Below are 20,590 nucleotides of genomic sequence, written 5' to 3' on the forward strand. Positions count from 1 at the left end.
CCCGCTGTACTCCGTGTGACTATGAACCTCAGTGCATCCATCGTACATTTTTTTCTGTTTACCAGCACTTGGTGGGGTAGGAAGTCCAAGTGGAGCTGGGACCACGATGAGCGCAGACCTCCGCAGGCACCGGCCAACTAAGAGCATTGCAGCCAGGACCCTCTGCTGGGACCGCGTTCGCTCCGCAGAAGTCCAGGTAGGCTGTGCAGGACCAGGCTGCCCCTTGCTTCTCCCCGTTATCTCTAGCCCTGGCAATGAATAACACGATTTTCATACAGCGCTTTGCATCTGCCGAGCACCCTCCAGCACGAGTCGGTGCGGAGCATTTCCAGAGGCTGAGCGCCTTGCTGGAGGCTGGCGGCAGGTAGGGACCCCTGGGACCGGGGCAGTGGGGCTCTCCATCAGGCAGTGCTGCCTCTTTAAATGGGAAAGGAGGATGGCACAGAGACAGAGAACTGTGGGCTGCTCCCAGGTCCTGTTTGATCCTTATCATCCCTACATTTTTGTGTATGATTCAATAAACTCCTTTGCTTGCACAACTTACTCGACTCTCCTCGGCATGACTCAGGTGCAAATGATCCGCTCGCATTAGCAAGTGATAGAGTTGAGCCCCGTGGCTACCAAACCTTCCAGAGATCCTAAGTTCGATTCAGCCAAGCACTTCCCTCCCTGAGGCCCTTGGAGAGGGAACGGGGTGGCAGGGCGGGTAGGTGCCACACTGGTTCTGCAAAGGGGGCTCCCAGGCGCAACGGAGGCTGGTGTCTGCTTGCCAAACCTGCAGAAGGTCTGATAGAGTCTGGGGGGAGTCTCCTGGAGCCCTTCTTCCCCCAGGAGCTCATCACGCCCAGCCCCCGAGGAAGCTCAGATCTGCTGTCCCGGGTCGGGCCCTACCCGCAGGCAGCCAGGGTGGGCTGGGTGCTCGGGGGATGAGCATCTGCTCCACCGAACTGGCTGCAGGGGAACCGCAGGCACTCAGCACCTCTGAAAGCCCAGCCATGGGGATGCCCAGCTCTGCTTGGAGGTGCCTCACCTCCGGGTGCCTGTGTTTGGAGGGGACTCCCCTGAAAACACACAGGGCATCCGTGAGCTGCAGGTCTTTGGGAGCGTGTCCAGGCAGGAGGGTGGCTGTGGCAGGCGGGAAGATGATGCCACACTCTGCTCACGGGAGGGTCCTGTATCCATGGTGTCCTAGAGCTGTGGGGAAGCTTCTCCTCCAGCCCCAGGGCTGTGGGGGCTTTAGAGGACACCCTGGCTGCAGCTTCTGCTCCTGTTGGTAGTTCTGGGGGAAGGGCAGCGGGTCGTGTGCGTTACCTCCTGACAGTGCCCCGGTGCTGGTCCAGCAGGGACTCTTGCGTCCCCCAGCCCAGTCCTTAGAGGAAGGAGCGCTCTTAGGGATAGCTTTGGTTTCTGTGCTCCCCAAGACTGCGGGCAGGGAGGAGGGCAAGCGGGTCACTGCAAAGCCACGGCTGAAATGCGGAGCTGTGCCCGGCACCCGGGGAGTGAGGCAGCGGCTGCGGGGGGAGGAGAGCGGGTGCAGCGCTCCCCCAAGGCCAGTCCTGGCCTGGAGCTGGAGATGGGGACTGGCGTGGGGATGGAGGCTTGCCATCCCCCCTACCTCCCGGGCTTGGCCCCATTTCCAGCGTGTCTTGGCACCATATGGCGCTCGCTTTATTTGTTCTGCTGCGACTTGGGAAGGAGGGCAGTGTTCCATTGTCTGGCAGAGGAGGTGGGACGCAGGCACAGGAACATGCCCGTGTCCCGCGGGATCACCGCCTGCGCCAGGCGCTCCGCATCTCGCCCGAGTGGCAGGTCAGTGTCCTCCTCCCTGCGCAGCCCTTCGCTCCGGAGGGGCTTCCCGGGGAGTCGCCGCCGGAGCTTTCACCCACCCGCCTGGCTCCGGAGCCCAAACCGGCACCGCGTGTGCGGGAGCGTCCCGGTGCGGAGCACGACCGACCCGCCACGGGACGCTGCCTGGTAGGAGGAAAACGTGGCGGAGCTGTTCCTGACTCATCAGAGCACAAGCAGCGATTCTGCGACAGCGATGCCGGGCTTGCCCAGCACCAAAAAGTGACAGCACGCTCCACCCACCCGGGCTTGCGGGGAGCAGGAGCCTTCTCCGCATGCCCGCTGTCTGGAGGAGCCGCTATCCCACGCACATCTCCCCGTCCTGCTCCACGGCATCCCAAATCTCAGCCTCCAGCCTCCCCCGCCGCCCCCTCGCTCCCTCCGGCCCTGCTGCTCGGGGCTCCGCTCGCTCCCATCCAACTGCAGGGATGGGGGGAGGATGGGGGGAGGATGGGGGGAGGAAGGCTGCCGGAGAGGCTCAGAGGCCCGGCCCTGCCAGATCTGCGTATTTTCTGCCGGCCCCTAAAGGAGCCCTTTCTCAGGGGAAGGGAATGCCTCGCCTTCCATCCCCGGGGGTGCTGCGCGCTGGGACCGCGGCCGCGGTGGGTGGAGGGGCCGCGGTCCTGGTGCCCACCGCAGCGTCCGGCTCTGCCCCCCTGCCGCTCTCCAGGAACAGCTTCGTTCTCGGTGCTTTCCAAATTCACGGGCTTTCATGCTGCTGACCTGGGACCAGGTCCCGTCCCTCTGCGCTCGCAGGAGGAGTCCTGGAGGCGGCCAGGCTGCAGCCTCCTGCGCAAACCTGCACATTTTTTTTTTTTTTTTCCCCACTAGAATTTCCAGCATGTCCCCCCTCGCGTGTATAATTCAGTCGCACGAAAAAGAAGCCGTGCGAGGAGGGATGGGGAAACTTGCAAAGTCAGCCATGGAGAGGGAATCTGTGTCAGAAAGCATTACAAAGGGAGCTGGGGGATTGGCTCCAGTGGCTTCCAGTTGCTGTTTGTTTGTGCCAACCCCTTAGGAGATTGCCCAGCGCAACGCGCGGCTCTTTCTTTCCCTGCGTCCCTCTCTCTCCTTTTATTGCACTGCAGACTCCGGCTGGGACAGCCCCTCGCTGTTGCTATGGCTGCGATATGCGGGGAGGGTTCGGCCGGATCGTCGCCGCCGCCGGAGAGCATCTCCCTCCTGCCCGCCGCCGCTCGGTTCCCCGACCCCTCCGACCGGCGGGTCCCGCAGCCCCGCACCGCCCGGGAACCGCCCGGGAACCGCTCCCGTCTGCTCCTCGGCTAAAGCCGCAGAGTGGATTTTATACCCGTGAGATTAGACAGGGCTGTGCACGCTGCTGCCAGCGCCCGCAGGAGGAGAGGAGGAGGAGGAGGAGGAGAGCAGGGCAGCTCCGGGCTGGGCGGCAGCCAGCGGCCCCGGGGAGGGCCGGGAGGGGCGGCGGGCAGGTAGGGCGGGCAGCGCCGGCCCGGGAGCGACGGGCGGGAGGTGACCGGAGGGGGGGGGGGGGGGGGGGGCGTTGCCGCCCCTCGCCTCCCCCCGGGGAGCGGGGAGGGGGGTGCCCAGCCGGAGCGGAGCGGAGCGCAGCTGATCCCCGGCCCCAGCGCGCAGCTGATCCGCCGCCCGCCCCCCCCGCCAGCTGCCGCAGCGTGGGGCCGGTGCGGAGGCGCAGCCCCAGTGTCCCCGCCGGCACCGCTGCACCCCGGGAGGGACCGGGAGGACCCGGGGCGTGGCGAGGGGACCGGGACAACAGATCCCCGCCGCGGGGGGGGGGGAGGAGAGAGGGGCCGCGGCGCGGCAGGACGGTGCCCGGCGCCCCCGCACCGTGCGGGGCTGCGGGAGCGCCGGGTCGGAGGGAAGCGCTCGGTCCTTGCTGGAGCCCGGGGGGGGGGGGTGTGGGGTGTGCGGGAGCGAGGGGGGGCGGTGCCGGCTGCCTCCTCCCCGCAGCGGGGGCCGGGAGAGCCGCAACGGCGGGGCCGGACCCCGGCGGGGAGCAGCGGGGCGGGGGGGGGGGCGGGCGGGCGAGGCGGGGGCAGGCTCCTGCCCGGAACCGGGGGGGGAGCTGCGCTGCAGGCAGCTGCCTGCAGCTCTGGCAGCTGCCTGGTCCCGGGCCTCTGCTCTGCCAGGCTGTGCCTGCCTGCAAAGGGTCTGCGAGCTCTGCATGGCGCCAGGGCTGCAGCCGGGGCACGGGCCCTGCTGCAACGGGGTGGGTTTGGGGAGAAGCCGCAGGCTGCAGGGACGGTGCGTCCCCTGGGCGGTGGCGCCGGGAGGGAGGGAGGGAGGGCGGCAGCAGCGCACTAGGGTCCGCACACCTTGGTCCACCCCAGCCCTCCCCGTGGGAGCCATCCATGCCACACACCCGTGGCCGCCGAGGGCTGCGGCCGAGCCGTGGTGCTTTCCCCGCCGTGGGTGCCCTGTGCCCACCGGGTCCCCCCTCTGCACCTGCACCCGGGCAACCCAGGGGAGTGCCACCAAGGGTCCCGCTGGGGCTGGGGGCGGAGGGCAGGGCAGGTCCTGTGCACCCCAGGCTCGGGCTGGCAGCAGGACCACGGCCCGCACTGGGCCCCAGCAGCCCTGCGGTGCAGGGGCGAGTGTCGTGGCCTCAGCGGTGCCACCGGGCCGGGCCCCCGGCTCTCCCCGCAGCACCCGCTGTGCCAGCCCGGTGCCTCCACGCTCCTGATTGCCATCTTGTTCGGAGCCGCTGCAGCGGCTGTAATTCGATGCGCTCCAGGTTGGTGTTTACAAGGGACCAGGCAGCCATCAGAGAGCTGCTCTTGTTCTCCCCGTGAAAGGGATAGTCCTCTCGCCGCGGCGTGTGGCTGCTCCGTGTGCCAAGCACTGCCCGGGCTACGCCGAGCATCTTGCAGAAACGCCTTGTGGGGTCAGCGCCCTCAGAGCCACCACGCTGCCTGGGCAGCAGGGTTGGGGACCCCATGCCGGGCTGCTGGGTGGGACAGCGGGCGCAGACCCTCCGGCACAGTCGGCTGCTCAGGGCCAGCCTGCTCTCGGTGCCTGCGCCGGCCGTGTGCCGTCAGGAAGCCGCCTGCCAGGCAGGAGGTGCGGGGAGGCAGGCGAGCTGGCAGCCCCGTGGGACTCATCAGCTCCCTGTTGACAAATCCTTTCACTCACAAGCAAGTGGAGCGGGACGGAGCCCAGCACGAGGCTTCCCAGCACCGCTCCAGCCCTGCGACCGCTGTGTCCTCGCTGGGACGTGCTGGTGTTTCTGTTGCTGCTGGGACCCCACAAGGCACCCGCCTTCCCGAGCCACGGGTGGGCTGGTGAGCTGCCCCCACCAGAGCCCCAGCACCCCTCCCTGGCTGCCCCCGCAGCCGCAGCACCCACAGCACCACCCCGCAGGGCTCCTCTACGGAGCCGGGGAAGGTGCCGCTGGCATCTGTGCCCTTGTCCTTTCACCAGGGCTGAAAATGGCCTCGATCACCACACTCAAAGCCTGGCTCCTGTGCGGGCGCCCCAGCAGCGTCCCGGCGCTTTGGCATCGCTCCTGCAGCACAGCGTGACATGGGGCTGTGCCTGCCGAACAGATGGCACCACCGCAGCCAGAGCCGCCGCAGCCGGTTTCGGTGACAGAGGAGTACCTGCTGCCCTCCGGCCGGGTTGTCACGGCCAGGAGTGGGGTGCTGCACCCCAGCCCTTCGGGGGGGCCCTCGGGAGGGTCTGTTGCAGAATGCCAGCTACAAGGGCGGACTCTGCTCCAGGCAGCTCTGGGCTGGTGGCGCAGGGATCAGCAGCCGTAAAAAGCTCTGCAAGCCCTTTGTGCTGCACCACGTTTAGGCAACACTGCCTATCACAGGACAGCAGATCCCCCATTTGGGGGGTTTTTGTGCCCCCAGCCGATGGGAATCCTGCTGGGAGGGGAGTGATAAAAGCCAAAGCAGCTGCAGGAGGGAGAAGCGTTAACGGGGAGCCCTTGGTTAGGAGGGATTGGGGACTGTGGGCACCTGGGCTGGGGCAGGGCTGGGGGCAGGAGGCTATAAGGCAGGCTGGAAAGGGGGCACATGATGGCAGGGAACAGCCTCGGGATGGGATGAGGCTGGAGCTGGAGGCAGAGCAGGAGCACGCAGCGGGCTGGGAGGTTGCAGTGAGTGAGCTGCAGTTATTCACGGCACCATTATTACAGCCGCCGATTTCTAACACCCTTGGCAGGGCGGGAGCACAATGTGCTCCAAGAAAACGTGATTGGGGGGTCCTGCCCCTTGGCCCGGAGCTCGGCGCGCTGTGCGGATGGAGCTGGCAGTGCCTCGGCTTTGCTGCCTGGAGGGTGAGCGAGATGGCGGAGGGGAAGGCAGGACTCGTCCTTGTGGGTGATGGTGACGGGGACAGGAGAGGCTGCCCCTGGGCTGGCTGCGGCGTCTGGCCTCCCTGCATGTCCCTGCTCCAGCCAGGAGTGCTTTTTCCTCCTTCCCCGGGCCGGAAGGAGTGATGGGCTTGTCACCCGCGAGGGTTGGACGTGCCACCCATGAGCTGCTCTTGTCAGTGGTGCTGTGCTTGCATCCACATGTTTTGCAACCCTCCGAGTCCGGTGCGGGGTCTGGGCTTGGCCTGGCTCTTCCTTCCGATCTCTCTGCTCCTGGCTGTAAGGTTCATTTCTAGGCAGAGCCTGAAAAATGACATACATAGAAGTACTAAAAAAAGCATAATTTTATTCAATAACTGCATTGTGTGCTCAGAATTCACTTGTATGTGAGACGTATCGAGTAGAAAAACGGGTGAAAAGGCGTGTGCTCCCCCTCTCTTTACCCAGCTCCGGCAGCGCTCTGCTAAAGCCCCCCTGCACCCATAGCCTGGTGTGGAGGGGCTCTGGCCGCGGCCATGCCCCGTGGGCTCCAGCCCCATGGGCCTTGTGTCCCTCCCCACACAGCGGGACCCTGGCGGCTGGGGCAGCCCGTGGGGCTCTGCCTGACCCCAGGGTCCCTGGCTCCGCACCAGGGGTGGCTGCGAAGGGTCTGGCATCCCGAGGGAACCGGCCACCCCCTTGTCCCCCACTCCTGCTGCCTTCCTTGGGGCCACTGGGGCCCAGGCACCCACCAGCGTCCCACATAGATGGTGGGTTGGTAACTTTTATGTGTATAAATATACATGTGTATACAGGCAATTTGTCAGTAGTGGCAGCTAAAAATACCAGCCTGCCTGGCCGGGTAACCAGGTGCCGTGAGGTGGCCCCCAGCGAGGTGGGTTCCTCCCTATTATTATTCTTAATCTGCTCTTTGCAAACCCAACCCCAGCGATGCCCCGACCTGGCACATGTTTGGGCGTGGGACAGGGCCTGCTCGGGTACCCTCCCTGGGGTGATGGCAGGGGATGGGGACAGCCGTTTTGTCCATTTTATTGCGTTCTGAAGACAGCTGGGAAGTCGAGGGGGGGGTGTGGGGGATGTGTGTGTGTTGCCCCCAGCCCGGAGGCTGAGCTGGCGCTGGGGGCTCTGCTCGCTGCTGCAGGGGCAGCACTGGGGGGTCCGGCAGAGGCCGGGCGGTGTCTGGGGTGGGGGGGTCTGGGGTGGCTTCGGGGCTCCCGGCTGGGAAGGGGACTGCGGGGGAGATGGTGCGGCGGGAGGAGGGGGGGTCCTGCCTGCTGGGAGCGGGAGGAGGGATAGGGCAGGGGAGGGAGGGTCGGTGGAGACCGGGTGGCGGGTTGGGGCAGGGGAGGGATGCTCGGAGGGAAGGGGGGTGGCCGAGGGAGGGAGGGAGGGAGGGAGGGAGGGATGCAGGGAGAGATCCCGGGGGATGGAGGGCGGGATGCCCCGGGGAGGGAGGAGGAGGAGGAGGAGGAGGAGGGGAGCGGTGGATGCAGGGAGCGATGCCCGGAGGGGGGAGCGGGAGGGGGGTGGGGGCGCGGAGCCGCGGCGCTGCGCGGTGCTCTGGCGCCCCCTGCTGCTCCGCGCTGCGCACCGCGGGGGGGGGGGGGGCAGCGCCCGGCTCCGCGCCGTGTCGTGAGTTTGCCCGGGCTCAGCAGCGGTGTGAGGCGTGGAGGAAACGGGGTGGGTGGGTGGGTGGGGTGGGCTCCTGCTTGGGGACCCCCACCCCAAACCCTGCCCTGCCGAGCCGGGAAAATGGAGCTGCCCCGGCTGGTGGGGTGAGTGTGCAGGGTGGTCCCCAGCCCTGGGGGACGGTGGGTCTGGCCAGCGCGGGGGATGGTATGGAGCAGGGTCGCAGCAAGGGAAGGGCCCTTGACCTTGCTTGCACCCCCCAAATTTCTGCACAGAGGTGAGGGCGGTGCGATGCTGCAACGCTCCCCCCCAGCCTCGGTCAAGCAGGGGCTCCCGTCCGCAGGCCGGCAGCGTCCCGCTCCCAGGTCACCATCCCACCCGCTGGCGTGGAAGAAAGCCGAGGGAAGGATTTGGGCTGGGCTGCCCATGGGGACACGCAAGGTCCTCCCTGGGGCTGCTGCCCCGAAACCCGGCCCGAGGGCACCGTGCACAAGGGCTGGCGCTGCCTCCGGGCCCAGCGCCGCTGTTAGGGGTGCGGGGTCACTCAGAGCAGGGATGCTGTGGCGCAGGGGATGGCGGCACCGGGGCTCCTTGCCTGGTGTTTTGCAGCAGCCCATCACCAGTGGGACTCGTTAAGAGCGCGCTTTCAAACAAAGATATTCCCCAGCGCTGCGAGATGTGGCTGCAGCACAAGGGTTAACCCCGCTTTCCCTCTCTTTCGGTGGAGGACTCGGTGGCTCTGTCGGGGATAACCTCGTTAGCGGCTGCGCTCTGGCTGCGATGCCCCTGGGACAGAGCAGCCCGATAAAATGGAGCTGGGCGCTGGGAAATGGTCGCTGAGCCGCCTGGGCGGGCGGCTGGCAGGGTGCTCCCCCCGCCATGCACCATGTTGGGTGGGATTGTCACAGAGGGTCCAGATGCTGGTAACGAAGCCGTGCCTGCCAGGGAAACAACCGCCGTCGGTCCTGGGTAGGGCTGTCCCGAGGGTGCTGGGTGCTGGGGGGGGCCAGCCCAGCCCTGATCCCACAGCTCAGGGGCCTCCTCTCTGGCTCCTGAGATCTGGCTCCTTCTCGGCCGCCTGTGGAGCTGGTGCTCAGGGCTGGCAATGTGGGTGCACGCGGGGACCTTGGCACTGGCTGTTGGGGCACCTGCATTGTGCCGACCACACAGACCCCAGCCCCGCAGCGGGGTCTGGGGAAGCACAGCAATCCCCTCCCGGTCTCCCATTTCTCAGATGGGCTGGTGAGCTCCCACCGTCCTTCTCGGGGCTGGTGCTGGTGCCCGGGAATTGTTTGCTGCCTGTGCTGTTGTGCCACAGGCCCTGTTTCTGGCAGCCACCTCCCCGTGCTGCGGGAGAAGATGGGTTCCTTATGCCTGAGCATTCATTTGCTCTGCTGATTGACAGCCTGCGGTCTGGCTGAGCAACCCCAATTGTTCCCAGTGTGCCTGGACAAAGAAGTGCCTAGAGAGATGGCAAGGCTTAGGAGAAGAGGACATGCTAGGAATATTTCCACTGCCTCGGACACCACCAGCTTTCCTCCCGCCTTCCTGCGAGAACGGGAGGCAGCAGCGTGTTCCACAGGCAGGGTGGGACGCCTCGCTCCTGTCCCGAGCAGGATGGGTGCAGGAGAAGCCCGTCCTGAGACAGGCAGAGGGCTCGTTCCTGGGGAGCGTGTCCTCAGTACTGGCATGGTGCTGCGCCGAGCACAGCGCTCGCCTGCCCGCTCCCGGTAAGGGAGGCAGATGCCGAGGGCCTCTCCCTGGAGTGTGGGCCACGGGAGCCCCGGGGAGCCCCATGCACCCCATCAGGTCCCTGTCCCCAGGGACACAGGTGGCACCGCAGGTTGGTGGCACTGCCCTGAGGCCTCCTGTGCACTCAGGACTGCTGTCCCCGGGCAGACAAAGCAATTTTGGGAGCTGCACTTTGCAGCTGGGTGACAGCCTGGGTGCTGCATCAGCCCCAAACCTGGAGGAATCGGGGAGGGCGTAGGGTGAGGAGGGGCAGGACTGGCTTCACCAGCCGCGCTGCTCTGTGCGGGATTAACGCCATCATGGAGGCAACGCCTCTTCCTTTCCCCCAGAGCTGGTGTTCGGCGGGGCCAGGCAGGACACTGCACCCTCACTGCAAGCTGCGGGCTGTGCCCGGCGCTGGGCTGAGCTCCGGGCTGCTGTCAGGGCTGTCGCCTGCTGGTTCTTCTCCCCAGCTTGTCTCACCTCCCGTGGCTCGTTCCCAGCGGTCGGCCAGCCCCGAGATTTCTTGCCCTATTTTGCAAACAGGAAAGCTGGGACAGGGAGACAGACCGAGCTGTCAAAGCCCTCGGCGTGGAGCAGCTCCCGGCGAGGTCTGCGAAAGCCGGGGGTTCCCGCGGGAGCTCTGCCCGTTCCCACACAACCCGTTCAAGGTCGGGCAGAGCCAGCAGCGGGCCCCGGTTCCTTCCTTCCCCGCGGGCAGGAGCGGAAGCGGAGCCTGTGTCTGCTCTGCTACCTCCGAGCAGGGGGAGGGTGGCGGGCGCCGCCGAGGCTTTTGTTCTCGGGGCATTGGCGTCTCCAGTGGGGAGAAGATGCTGCATCCAAAACCACCCCGGCTGCCTTGGTCGTTAGCATCTGACATGGTTGAGAATCACAACAGCACTGGATTGGTGCTGGGAAGCGACTGTCCCTGTATCCCGGCTGCTCTGGTGCGGCTTTGCGGGCGGCTGGCAGGGATGAGAGCGTGGGATGCCTGGGAACATGGGACCCGCTGCAGCCTGGCTCCTGGGGACCACGCTGCCATCTCCCCCGGGCTCAGGAGAGACTGCCCACAGCCCTGGGTGCAATAGGGTGGTCCCCGAGGTGGCAGAGGGTCCCCACCGCGGCGAGCGGGGCTGCCCGAGCATCTGCACATGCAGGGGGGGCGACCGCACTGCAGCTTCGGCGCAGCTGAGCCACCCGTGCCCCGCTGCAGCCCCCACGCTCGGGGCTGCGGCGCAGCCGGGAGGGCCCAACGTGTTCCCGCGCTCCCACCCCTGCAGCGGGGGCCTGGGCAGGAACCGGGGGGGCTGCGGCACGGCCGGTCCCGGAGGAAATGGGCCGAGAGAGCCCTCGGGGAGGCAAACCGCTGCAGGAGTGCAGGGAGTTCCCCCCAAGCTGGTAAGAGGCCCCTGTTTCCCCCGCGCCCGCTGTCCCGCGGAGATTAGCGCTCGCCTGGCTGGGCTCGACGGGAGCCGGAAGGGGCCGCGTGCGCCGAGCACCGCGGGGCCGCCCGGAAACCCCGGCAAAACGGGCACCGCGGCAGCCCCTTCCCTCCCGGCTGCGGCTCGGTGCCCACCCAACCCTCCCCGCGGCCCTGCCAGGCTGCGCTCGCCGGCTGCCGGGTCCCAGCGCGGGGGTCTGGGCGTTCGCCATCGCCCCGTGCGCCGGCGGCAAAGCCGGGCCCGTGCTGCGCAGGGGAGGCATGGCTGCCGCGCTGCTCTTCCCAGCGCCGCGCTGGCCCCCGGCAGGCCCGAGCGGGAGGGCGACCCGGTTCCCCCGAGGTTGGCGTCGTCCCGTGCCGGTGCCGGCTCCTTCCCCGCCGCGGTTTGGCAGCTCGGCTCACGCACAGCCAAGCGCGGGAGGAAAGGGCGCTCCTGGGGTACGGGGGAGCGCCGGCGGCAGGACGAAGGTCGCGCCATGGCGGCAGCACCCTGAGGGCCGTGGGGATGGCGGAGCAGCACGGAGGCGACCCCTGTGCTTGGGGTCAGCGGGCTGCGGCGTGCGTCAGCCCCCAGCGGCTTAATCCCAACGGGGCAGGGGGAGGAGCGCGGGGGGGTGGCGGATTCCTGACCCACAGCTGCGCCTGGCATCTTCTGCGGCATCGCCGCGGTCCACCTCCCGCCGTAACCGGATAGGGTTGAGTGGTGCCGCCCTGGCACCGGGAGGGCGAGGAGAAATAATCGGAACAGGCAGCAGAAAACGTAAAGCAGAAAAATTCCTTTTGTCTTGAGAAAGCAGCCCTTTTCTTCCTCCCTGAAACAGCTTTTCCTGCCACCCAAAAGGAGACGGAATATTTCGCAGGATGTTATTTCAGAGGATTTTTTTCTTAATATATTTTTACCGTAAAAGTGTGACAAAGTTTGAAATGCTTGCGAATGGCCTGATACACGGGAAAATAAACATGCAAATACTGTCCCCAGGTTTGCCAGCAGGGCTCCCCGAGCTGATTCCCAAACACACGGTTGGGCCCATTATCGGTTCTAGTCACCCACGCAGGGCTGCATGAAATGCAACGCAGAAAACTGCCGGGTTTTCCACAAGCTGAAAGCCAGCGGGTAAAGCAGTGAGTTGCAGGGAGCTTTGTGACGCTTTTCTTGCAGAAACTGTCTTTTTGTGCGCGGCTTTAACTGGGAGCAGACACACCCAGAGGCAGCCGCGGTGCTTCTGGTCCCACAGCAGCCTTGAGGGTGCCCCGGCACAGTGAGTTACCTCAGGTGTCGGCTGGAAGTGGAGAAATCTCACTGGCATCTTCCCCGGTGCTGCACTTTATTCCCTCCACTGTGACCACTGAGCGTGCGAGGGACATGGAGGGGGCCCCGGGAAGTCCCAGTGGTGGAAGGAGGGGGCTGTGAGAGGGAAGGTTCGGCGCTGTGCCATGGGAGAAGGCTACAGCAAGCTCGGGCTGCCGAGAGGCGATGGGCAATTAAATGGTCTGGACGTGGGGGGAACCTCAGTGAACACAAGATCTTCCACTGCCCCCGTGCCAGGTCAGGGGCACCCCTCTGCTTCCTGATGAAGAGCTCGCCCTCGCCGTCAGGCAGCCGAGGAGTCGAGCTGATGGTGGTTCCTGGGGTTTGGGTGTCACGTCCGCCAGGCAACAGGCTGGATCCGACTGCAGCGTCGCACAAACGGCCCGTTAAAGAGCCGCTCGCTAGAGCCCAGCACACCCACACCAGGTTTGTCTCGTCACCCCTGAGATGTTTTTCCCCCTGTGCACGGAGGCAGAGGTTTGGTTGTTTAAGATTTCAAATCGTCTGCCACCGAGACTTTTCCGTAACGAGGGATGATCGGGAAGGACGTCATCGATCCGTCTCTCCATACAAGGGAAGCGAGAGGCCTGGAAGCGAGCACCGATTCGCCAGGTTAGGTGCTCTCCTTGCCTCCCTTGTCCTCTCTGCTGGTCTGAAAATGGTTCTTTGCTTCTGTTTCTCTTTTTCTCACAAAATCAAACTCTGATACAAATGGAGCAGGATGGGAACGGGTTTATTTCTTTGTTGTTTTAATACCAGTATCTGCGTATTTCTGACCACAATTTCTCACAGTAGCATAAAAAAGAGATGAGTGGACGTGCAGCTGCTTTGAAACACTGAGCCTAAGTTTCAGGCTCTGAAGGACCGATGGGTCCTTCCAGGCCGTGACACCGCTGCTCGTTGCACAGCCTCATCCTCTTACGGGGTGTCAGAGTCAGCCCAGGAAGAGCAGATCCGTGGGCCCACAAGGAGGAATCAAACACCCTGGATGGGCGTCGGGTCAGGCCGAGGCGGTTTCAGCTAAAGCTTTCCAGGCTGGCCTTGACCCGTTCCATTTCATGCAGAAAACTGTAGAACTGGGGCAAAGTTAACTCTGCAGGAGGAAAAAAGGGGCATCAGGTCTTAGAGTTCAGGCCAGAGCATCGGCAGAGCCGCTCCGGTGCTACCACAGAGCAACCCGTGTCCGCCCAAGCCTGGCCGGAGCAGACCCTGGGGCTCTCGGCAGCCGGGTCTTCACGCTGGCTGGGCTGCGCTGCGTTCCGGGCTGGGATCCCCCCAATGGCAGCCGACACTTGGGAACTTCACCTTCTCGGTCTGCCACGTCGCCCTGACCGCTGCCCACAGCTCCCTGGCGTCTCCCGTTACTTATGCGAAGGCTGCCCCACCGGCAGCGCCCCAAATCCTCCCAGAGCGACCGCGGTGGGGGAGAGGCCAGGGCAGGAGCAGCCGCAGCACCCGCCAGCGCCGCAGCACCCGCCAGCGCCGCAGCACCCGCCAGCGCCGCAGCACCCGCCAGCGCCGCAGCACCCGCCAGCACCGCAGCACCCGCCAGCGCCGCAGCACCCGCCAGCGCCGCAGCACCCGCCAGCGCCGCTCTCGCAGTGACCCCCGCTGCGTCCATGCCCGAAGCTCCAGCAACACCCGGGAGCTCCGAGCTGCTGCTCCGCGCTCACGTCCTCCAACACTTGCAGCTCTTCCCGAACCGTTAACTCACCTATGTATACGTTTTCCATCTGGCTCCCTTTCTTAACGACCAGCTTCAGCTTGGGGGAAGAAAAAGCAGAGGCACGTCAGTTCAGACACCTGTATTCTGGGCACCACGGAAGGAGGAGCGCACGAGCCTGCTGTGCATTCAGACGGGCAGCCTGCTGCCAGGCACACACACCTCTGACAGGCTTTTTGGGAAGCGACACCGTAGGAACAGATTCCTTAGGCATTGGGAGGATCTCTGGAAGTCCTTATAAAGGATCACATTCCCCCTCCCTCCCCACGATAGCGTGACCTTTGCTAGATGGAGCTTTTTGAAGAGCTTTTCAGAGCGGGCTACGCTCCTGTGACACACGGTGTCTCCAGAAGAGAAACAAACAGCCGCGTGCCTGCTGCCTGCTAGCAGTTGCGCTCAGAAGACCGAAGCAGATGCACTGTGGCAGAGCTCGTTCCTACAAGACCCGGCTTTCCTCTCGTTCCTCTCACAGCCAGTACTTCCCCCACGCCTGGTCGCAGCTCGTTCCTTAACTGCGCTACAACCTGCACGCTCTCATGTCGGGATTTACCTGTAAGAAGATACTTCCCACTTTTTCCAGTTCACTGCTCCCAGCAGTCACTGTGAGTCAGAAAGAAGAGAAGGGAGAGAACCTGTTAGCTACACTGTGAAATTAAAAGATCTTGAGCTGAGAGCTGCTGTGGGGTTTCCCAACCCAGTTCGGTTTAGCTCTCTTACCTCCGAACTTCCACTCCATGTCTATCAGCTGGTTAATCATCAGCGTCTGACCAACAGCCAGGCGTGTCAGGGTGGGGGAGTTCACCTTCCACTGCCAGAGCAAGAGACACACGAGCAATCAGTTCCGAGAGGCCTCTATTGATGTTACCTGCAATTCCAACACGAGCCAGACACCAGGCAGGCTGATGGCAGGAGCCCAAGGCGGAGGCGTGCGAGGGGGCAAGCTAACGCGGCCGGGAGGGCTTTCAAAGGCGCCCAAGTCCTGCTAGGATTTCCATCTGCCTTGTCGCTTCTGTAAGTGGAACTCACTGTTTTGGTTTTGACACTGGTTCAGTGTAACAATATCTGCCCAAAAAGTCATGTGTTCGTGTAACCGCCTGACCCTGGGGCTCAGAGCCTGCAAAGCAGGAAAACGATCCAATGAAACCACCCAGAAGCGCAGGAATCACGGAACCGGTGAGGCAGAGGCCGCGGCAAACCAGAAGTGGGGTTAGACAAAGTGCTGCTCATCAGCCGCCCGCGGATCTTCAGTTCAAAATCCTGAGCTGGGTTTGAAGGAAATACCCAAAGCGCTGACACGCCTCGGAGGCACAGCGGGGCTCCGCAAGCTCCCCCGCAAAGACCCTCATTTTGTTGGCTTAGAAACGAGCGAAAATGGATCAGTACCTGCTCTGCAAAATAACTGGCTTTCTCCTCACTGAGGCCTGTGGGAGAAACCACACGAGATTACTACATGTGATAAATATTAATTATCTTTTATTTGGTGAAAGTCAGGTGACCTACCTAGAGCAATAAAATCTGCTCTGACTTGTTCGGGAGACAAATTCCTCTTCAGGGCACCTGAACAAACAACGCAAAGGAGAAAAATCACTTTTTCCCAAGTCGAACCGATCTTCACCGAGTTAAGCACAGGCAGGGACGGAGACCCGGCGGCGGGAAGCCTCTGCTCTTGGGCTGTGTTTTGAAACAACCCCCAGCTCCTCAAGACAGGGCGCACAGCCCTGCCTGCCGGGGTCTCTGCCGGTGCCCGGCGCTTTAAAAGTCGGAGCTGCGGGAGCGCCCGAGAGAGGGAGAGATTTCCTTGCAGGTTTCCATGGAAACCGCGGCAGCAGTTGTGTTTTGAAGTCGCTGCGTTCGCTCCTATAGAAGCTTCGCTTGTTAAAGGGGAACTGTTAAGGCTGGCAGGCTACTAACTTGCCCTGCCCGCTGTGGTGTGGATCACGGGCGTGAGCCTGTGCGTGGAACACCTTCCCCCGCTGCGCTGCCGCCCGGCGCTGGGGCACCGGGAAGTTCACAAGGATCCTGCTCGCTGCAGCCCAGAGCAGGAATCCCACCAGCTCCGAGCCTGCCAGTCCCGCGGGCATCCTGGAGCTGAGGGAAAGCTCCAGCGGGAACGGGAACGGCAAGGCTGAGCGCACCGAGGCCACGACCAGGGAGGGGCAAAATCCCGATTCCACATTAAACACCCCCAAGACAGTTGCAGGAAAGGAAATTATTCAGTGCTAGTGGGTGGAAGAAATGGCTTGGAGGAGTAGAGTGAAAGTTCAGGCCAAATGCGGGAAACGGTCGTGTACGACTGCTGCCAGGAAGAGAGGTACGGGGAGCCCAGGCCTGCAGGATCCCGGCAAAGGGCCCTTCCAAACCAGAGGGATCCATGGGATGGACGTGTCGGGGGGCGTTCGATGCGTTATCATGTCGAACGGCAGCCGCAACGTCGCAGCAATCTCATAAAGTGCTGGAGTCCGGGGTATGCAAGGGGAACCCCCTGCCCCTCTGCCCCCCTCCTTACGGATGAGAAACCGCTGGACACGAAGTGTGGCTGAAAGGAGGCTGCAAGGGCAGACGGCTCCTTCACAGGGCCTGGGGCTGCACCGGCCTCCAGCCCGCTCTCGAGGGGAGCCTACGCTGCTCTGCCTCAAACAGCGCTCGTCCCTGGAGGGACTGCGGTACTGGGTCACCCGGATGGCAGTTCCTACAAGGACTCGGTGCCAAGACAAGGCTGCGCTGGTCCGGCAAAAGGGATTTCCAGGTGCAAGCTAAACCACACCCTGTCACCGTGTTGCGCTTGCACTGAAGCCACGGATCCTGAAGTGAGTTTAGTGAAGCCTGTGAAATGCGCGTGCAGGCAGGGTGCACAAGGCCTGAGTCACCAAACAGGGACACTTCAACGGGAGAATTAAACACAAAGCCACGTGTCAGCTACCGCTGGCGCTCAGGGTGCAAACCAAGTGCACCGCAGTCCTGCAGGCGCTCAGCAGCGCAGGAAGGGGCAGCAGTTCGGCCTCAGGGCAGCATATGCAAATGCATCACTTACCGTTAGGTACCAGCAGAATACTTTTGACAATGTTCTTCAGGGGGCCCAAGCTGATTTTATTCATGGTGGCAAAGTCTGACAGCTGAGTCAGAAACCTTTCTACCTGCTCAAGAGAAAGAGCAGCGACACAGTCTTATCTCTGCATGTTTCCCCCCCCAGAGAGCTGCGTTCACACGCTTCTCCCGGCGCACTCAGCACATGCCTCACCTCCTTGGGCTCCGTCAGAAAGCGGAACAGCACTTCAGTCAGCGCCGAGAATTGCTGTGAAGAAACAGGACAGCGTTACGGAGTCGCTCACGAACACCCTTCATTTCTCAGCGCCTCGCCACCCCCATCGCCACCCCCATCGCCACCCCGACTAGGTGGTGATATCCCACCTGGACGCAGCACCACCTGCCTCCAGTACATTGGTCCCAGCGTTTGACCTCCCGTGCTGGCAAGGCACCCCCATCCTCTGCATTACAAGATGCCCGCGGATGGGATTTGCTCACGGATGCTTTTTGGAGGCTCTCAAAGGGTTTGTGCAGCCGGTAGCTGGTACTGCACAGGGCTTTTGTGACTCGTGGTAATCAGAAGCTGCTGCTCTACCCTGTGTAATCCAAAAACTGTGAGTGGGAAAAGATGTGACCATCTCCTGTCACGTTTCACAGACCCCATGGGGTAACCAGGCTAATTCAGGAAAGTAAAAGAACTGGTTAAAGGTCTAGTTGCCGCCTTCAGTTTTCTGAGCCTGCGGCTGGCAGGGCTGGAGAGCCCCCCTGCAGGGCAGAGCACCACCACCCTCCCTCCTCTGCTGGCACCAGCGCTGGCTGTGACCTCCTGGGTACGACAGGCTGGTCTGCTGCTGCAGTGGCGCATTCCGTCGTACCCTCGTCGTCAGCCATGTACCAGAGACGGCACCGGGCTGTTACCCACGGCTCTGGAAAGATGAGCTAAAAGAGCCTCAGTTCTTCCACCCACTTCAGCGCGAGCTGAACCAGCTTCTGAGATGCGGCTGCACACCCGGTGTGTCGGCAGCCCGGAGGCAGATGTGTACCGCCAACCGGGAGAGCGGACTCGGAACAAGAGGGTGGTGGGGTGGCAATCACAACCCGAGCACTGCGCAGTCCCACCGAGAAAACACAGTGCTTGGCAGGACGCTACAGACCACACAGGGCACAACGTGAGCCCCTCCATCACCCCGACTGCCTGGCAGCCTGAAAAACAGGCTCCTGCATTGCGCAGGGCTCACCCGGCCCGGTGCACGGCTGTGCCGCTGAGCGTGGGGCCGTGCTCTGCAACCCAGCCCCAGACACCAGGAAACGTGGTGCTGGAGCAGGCTGAGACCCAGCAGTGACTCTGGCACCGGGGCCCCCAGGCCTGGCTGGGGCTGGGACCGGGGGCTGTTGCCTGGAGGCCTGATAGGGCCCAGCACCAGGGCTGCTCCGGGGATGTGGGGCCTGAAGGCCCGATGGGGTCCAGTACCGGGGCTGCTCGGGGGGTGTGGGGCCCGCTGGGACCCACCGGGTCCAGTACCGGGACCGCTCCGGAGCTGCGGGGCCTGTTGGGCCTGACCAGGCCCGGCACTGGGGCTGCTCTGGAGCTGTGGGGGCTGGAGGCCCGATGGGACCCAGTACCGGCGCTGCTGCGGGGGCGTGGGGTCTGCTGGGCCCCACCGGGTCCAGTACCGGGACCGCTCCGGAGCTGCGGGGCCCGCTGGGCCCGGCACCGCGGCTGGCGGCTCGCCCCGGCCGGCTGCGGCTGCTCCGGGGCCGTCGGCCCCGCGGGATCCCGGGCCGGGGCTGCTCCCGCGGCCGCGCCCCGCCCTCCCCCGGCCCGGCCCGGCCCGGCCCGGCCCGGCCCGGCCCGGCCCCCACCTGGGCGCTGAGCTGGTTGAGGTTGTGCATGTCGCCGCTCACCGCCTCCGGCACCGGGTCGCGGGTGAAGTTGAGCAGCCCCATGGCGGCGGCCGCGGCTCCGCCCGCCCCGCCCGGCCCCGGCGCCGGCGCCCGCCTCAGCCTGAGCATTGGCGGCCGCACTTTCCGCACCGCCGCCGCCGGCCCCGCACCGGCGGACAAGGGGGCTGCTGAGGGCACCGGGGGGGGGTGTGTGTGTCTCCCCCCCCGCCTCCGTCCCCTGCTCGGCCCGACCCGGCCCGGCCCATGGCGCACCCCGAGGTGGCCCCTTCGGGAGCCCACCGCAGTGCTGGGGAAGCCGCTGGTCGGCACTGGGCCGGTGGCCTTGGGGCTGGGGGCTGGCGGGATGGGTGGCCGGCAGGCCGGCGGGCCCGGTTGCCCACCCCGGGGCTCACAGCGGCCACGCAGTCTGTAGGCTGCACCTACACGGGCAGGGGGGAGCGCGGGCAGGTTCACCTCCCAGCACGACTTCATGCGACCTTCATATGGAACAATCGTGTTTGATGGGAAGGTTTGGGATGGGCTTCTGCTTTCCTACCCAAAACTGGTTGGTAGAACCCCAAAATCAGAGCTGCAGCACACGTATAGATAGGTCTGTGCGTTTGTGCCAATAGATGTCGACTCTTCGTTCCTCTGAGATCTCCATCCTGGGGATATTTAGCCCCATGTTTAATTTTATTTACTTGGTCGCTTCCGTGGAAAGCAAAACGTGTGATTGCTGGTCAGCGTGGAGCCCAAACTGCAGGGTAAAAGGGAGGGATCTGTGGGTACCTCCAGTGCGTGGAGGCTTAAACTTCACCCGCGGGGTGGAAGTCTGGCTGACACCTCTGGAGCGTTAAGTTGTTTTTCTGCACAAAAACTCAAATAAAAATCATAGTTTATTGGATGGATGTGATTTTTCTCTCACAAATTCCACTTGGGACCCAAAACTTGGGTGTGATTTTCCCCCTCTGGCTGCTGCTCCCAGCGCTGCCCACTGCCGAGTCCTGGGCAGAGCAGCTCCCCAGGGGCCGAGCAGCTCTCCTGCTGCGGCTGGACTCGGTGGGATGGACGGGTTCCCTGCAAGGAAGGTGAAGAGGCAGCTCAGCCTGGACAGAAAGTGTCTAGATGTCAAAGGGGTCAGGGTTTCACAGGGAGGTTTTAACCTAAGTCTTGCCATAACACGTAAGCAGGGGGTCTCTTGGATTCAGAGACGTGTAGGAAGGCAGATGAGTTGTAAAATCACCACCTCACCCTCTGTTACACAGTCTGGTTTCTGTTTGTGCTTGGAAGGAAGGCCTTGATCCAGGAAAAGCTAAAACTGGATGTATTCCCCCAGAGGACAATGGAGCTGATCACATCCTTAAAGACTCCCTTGCCTTGAGCCACTGTTTCACAGCTTTCCAAGAGCAGGAAGACAAGCTCCGTTTTATCTGGGAAGGTGTTCACCGGCTGCCCAGGTGGAGGGACAGCCTATAAAAGCCTTTGTGGAAGGTGAAACTGTGGCAGCCCACAAGGCTTCTGTTTTATTACTGACCCTTTCAATTGCAAATGAGAGCGTGGGGAAATTTTATAGTGCCTTTCCTCGTGAAGATATGCCAGTAGTAGTTTATAAACAAGGAGTTAAGCAGTGAAGTACCACTAATGATGATAAGTGAACTGATATTTACTGGTGGTCAGGCTGGAAGTGGC

At 63.7% G+C, this 20,590-nt stretch overlaps 1 protein-coding gene across 1 annotated transcript; it reads right to left on the reverse strand.

Moving 5' to 3' along the window:
• Positions 1-12,986: 12,986 nt before the first annotated feature.
• On the reverse strand, positions 12,987-19,030 carry COMMD7 (COMM domain containing 7). The gene is made up of 9 exons (XM_086474817.1): positions 18,881-19,030; positions 17,232-17,285; positions 17,025-17,127; positions 15,494-15,550; positions 15,377-15,414; positions 14,711-14,801; positions 14,544-14,593; positions 13,985-14,033; positions 12,987-13,363 (listed from the first exon to the last, which is right to left on the reverse strand). Exons 1-9 carry the CDS (start codon positions 19,028-19,030, stop codon positions 13,287-13,289), a joined length of 669 nt encoding a protein of 222 aa, XP_086330943.1. The 3' UTR covers positions 12,987-13,286.
• Positions 19,031-20,590: the final 1,560 nt, after the last annotated feature.

This window comes from Leptosomus discolor, chromosome 17 (assembly GCF_034619465.1).
Source record: "Leptosomus discolor isolate bLepDis1 chromosome 17, bLepDis1.hap2, whole genome shotgun sequence".
In the NCBI taxonomy this organism is placed as follows: Eukaryota; Metazoa; Chordata; class Aves; order Leptosomiformes; family Leptosomidae; genus Leptosomus; species Leptosomus discolor.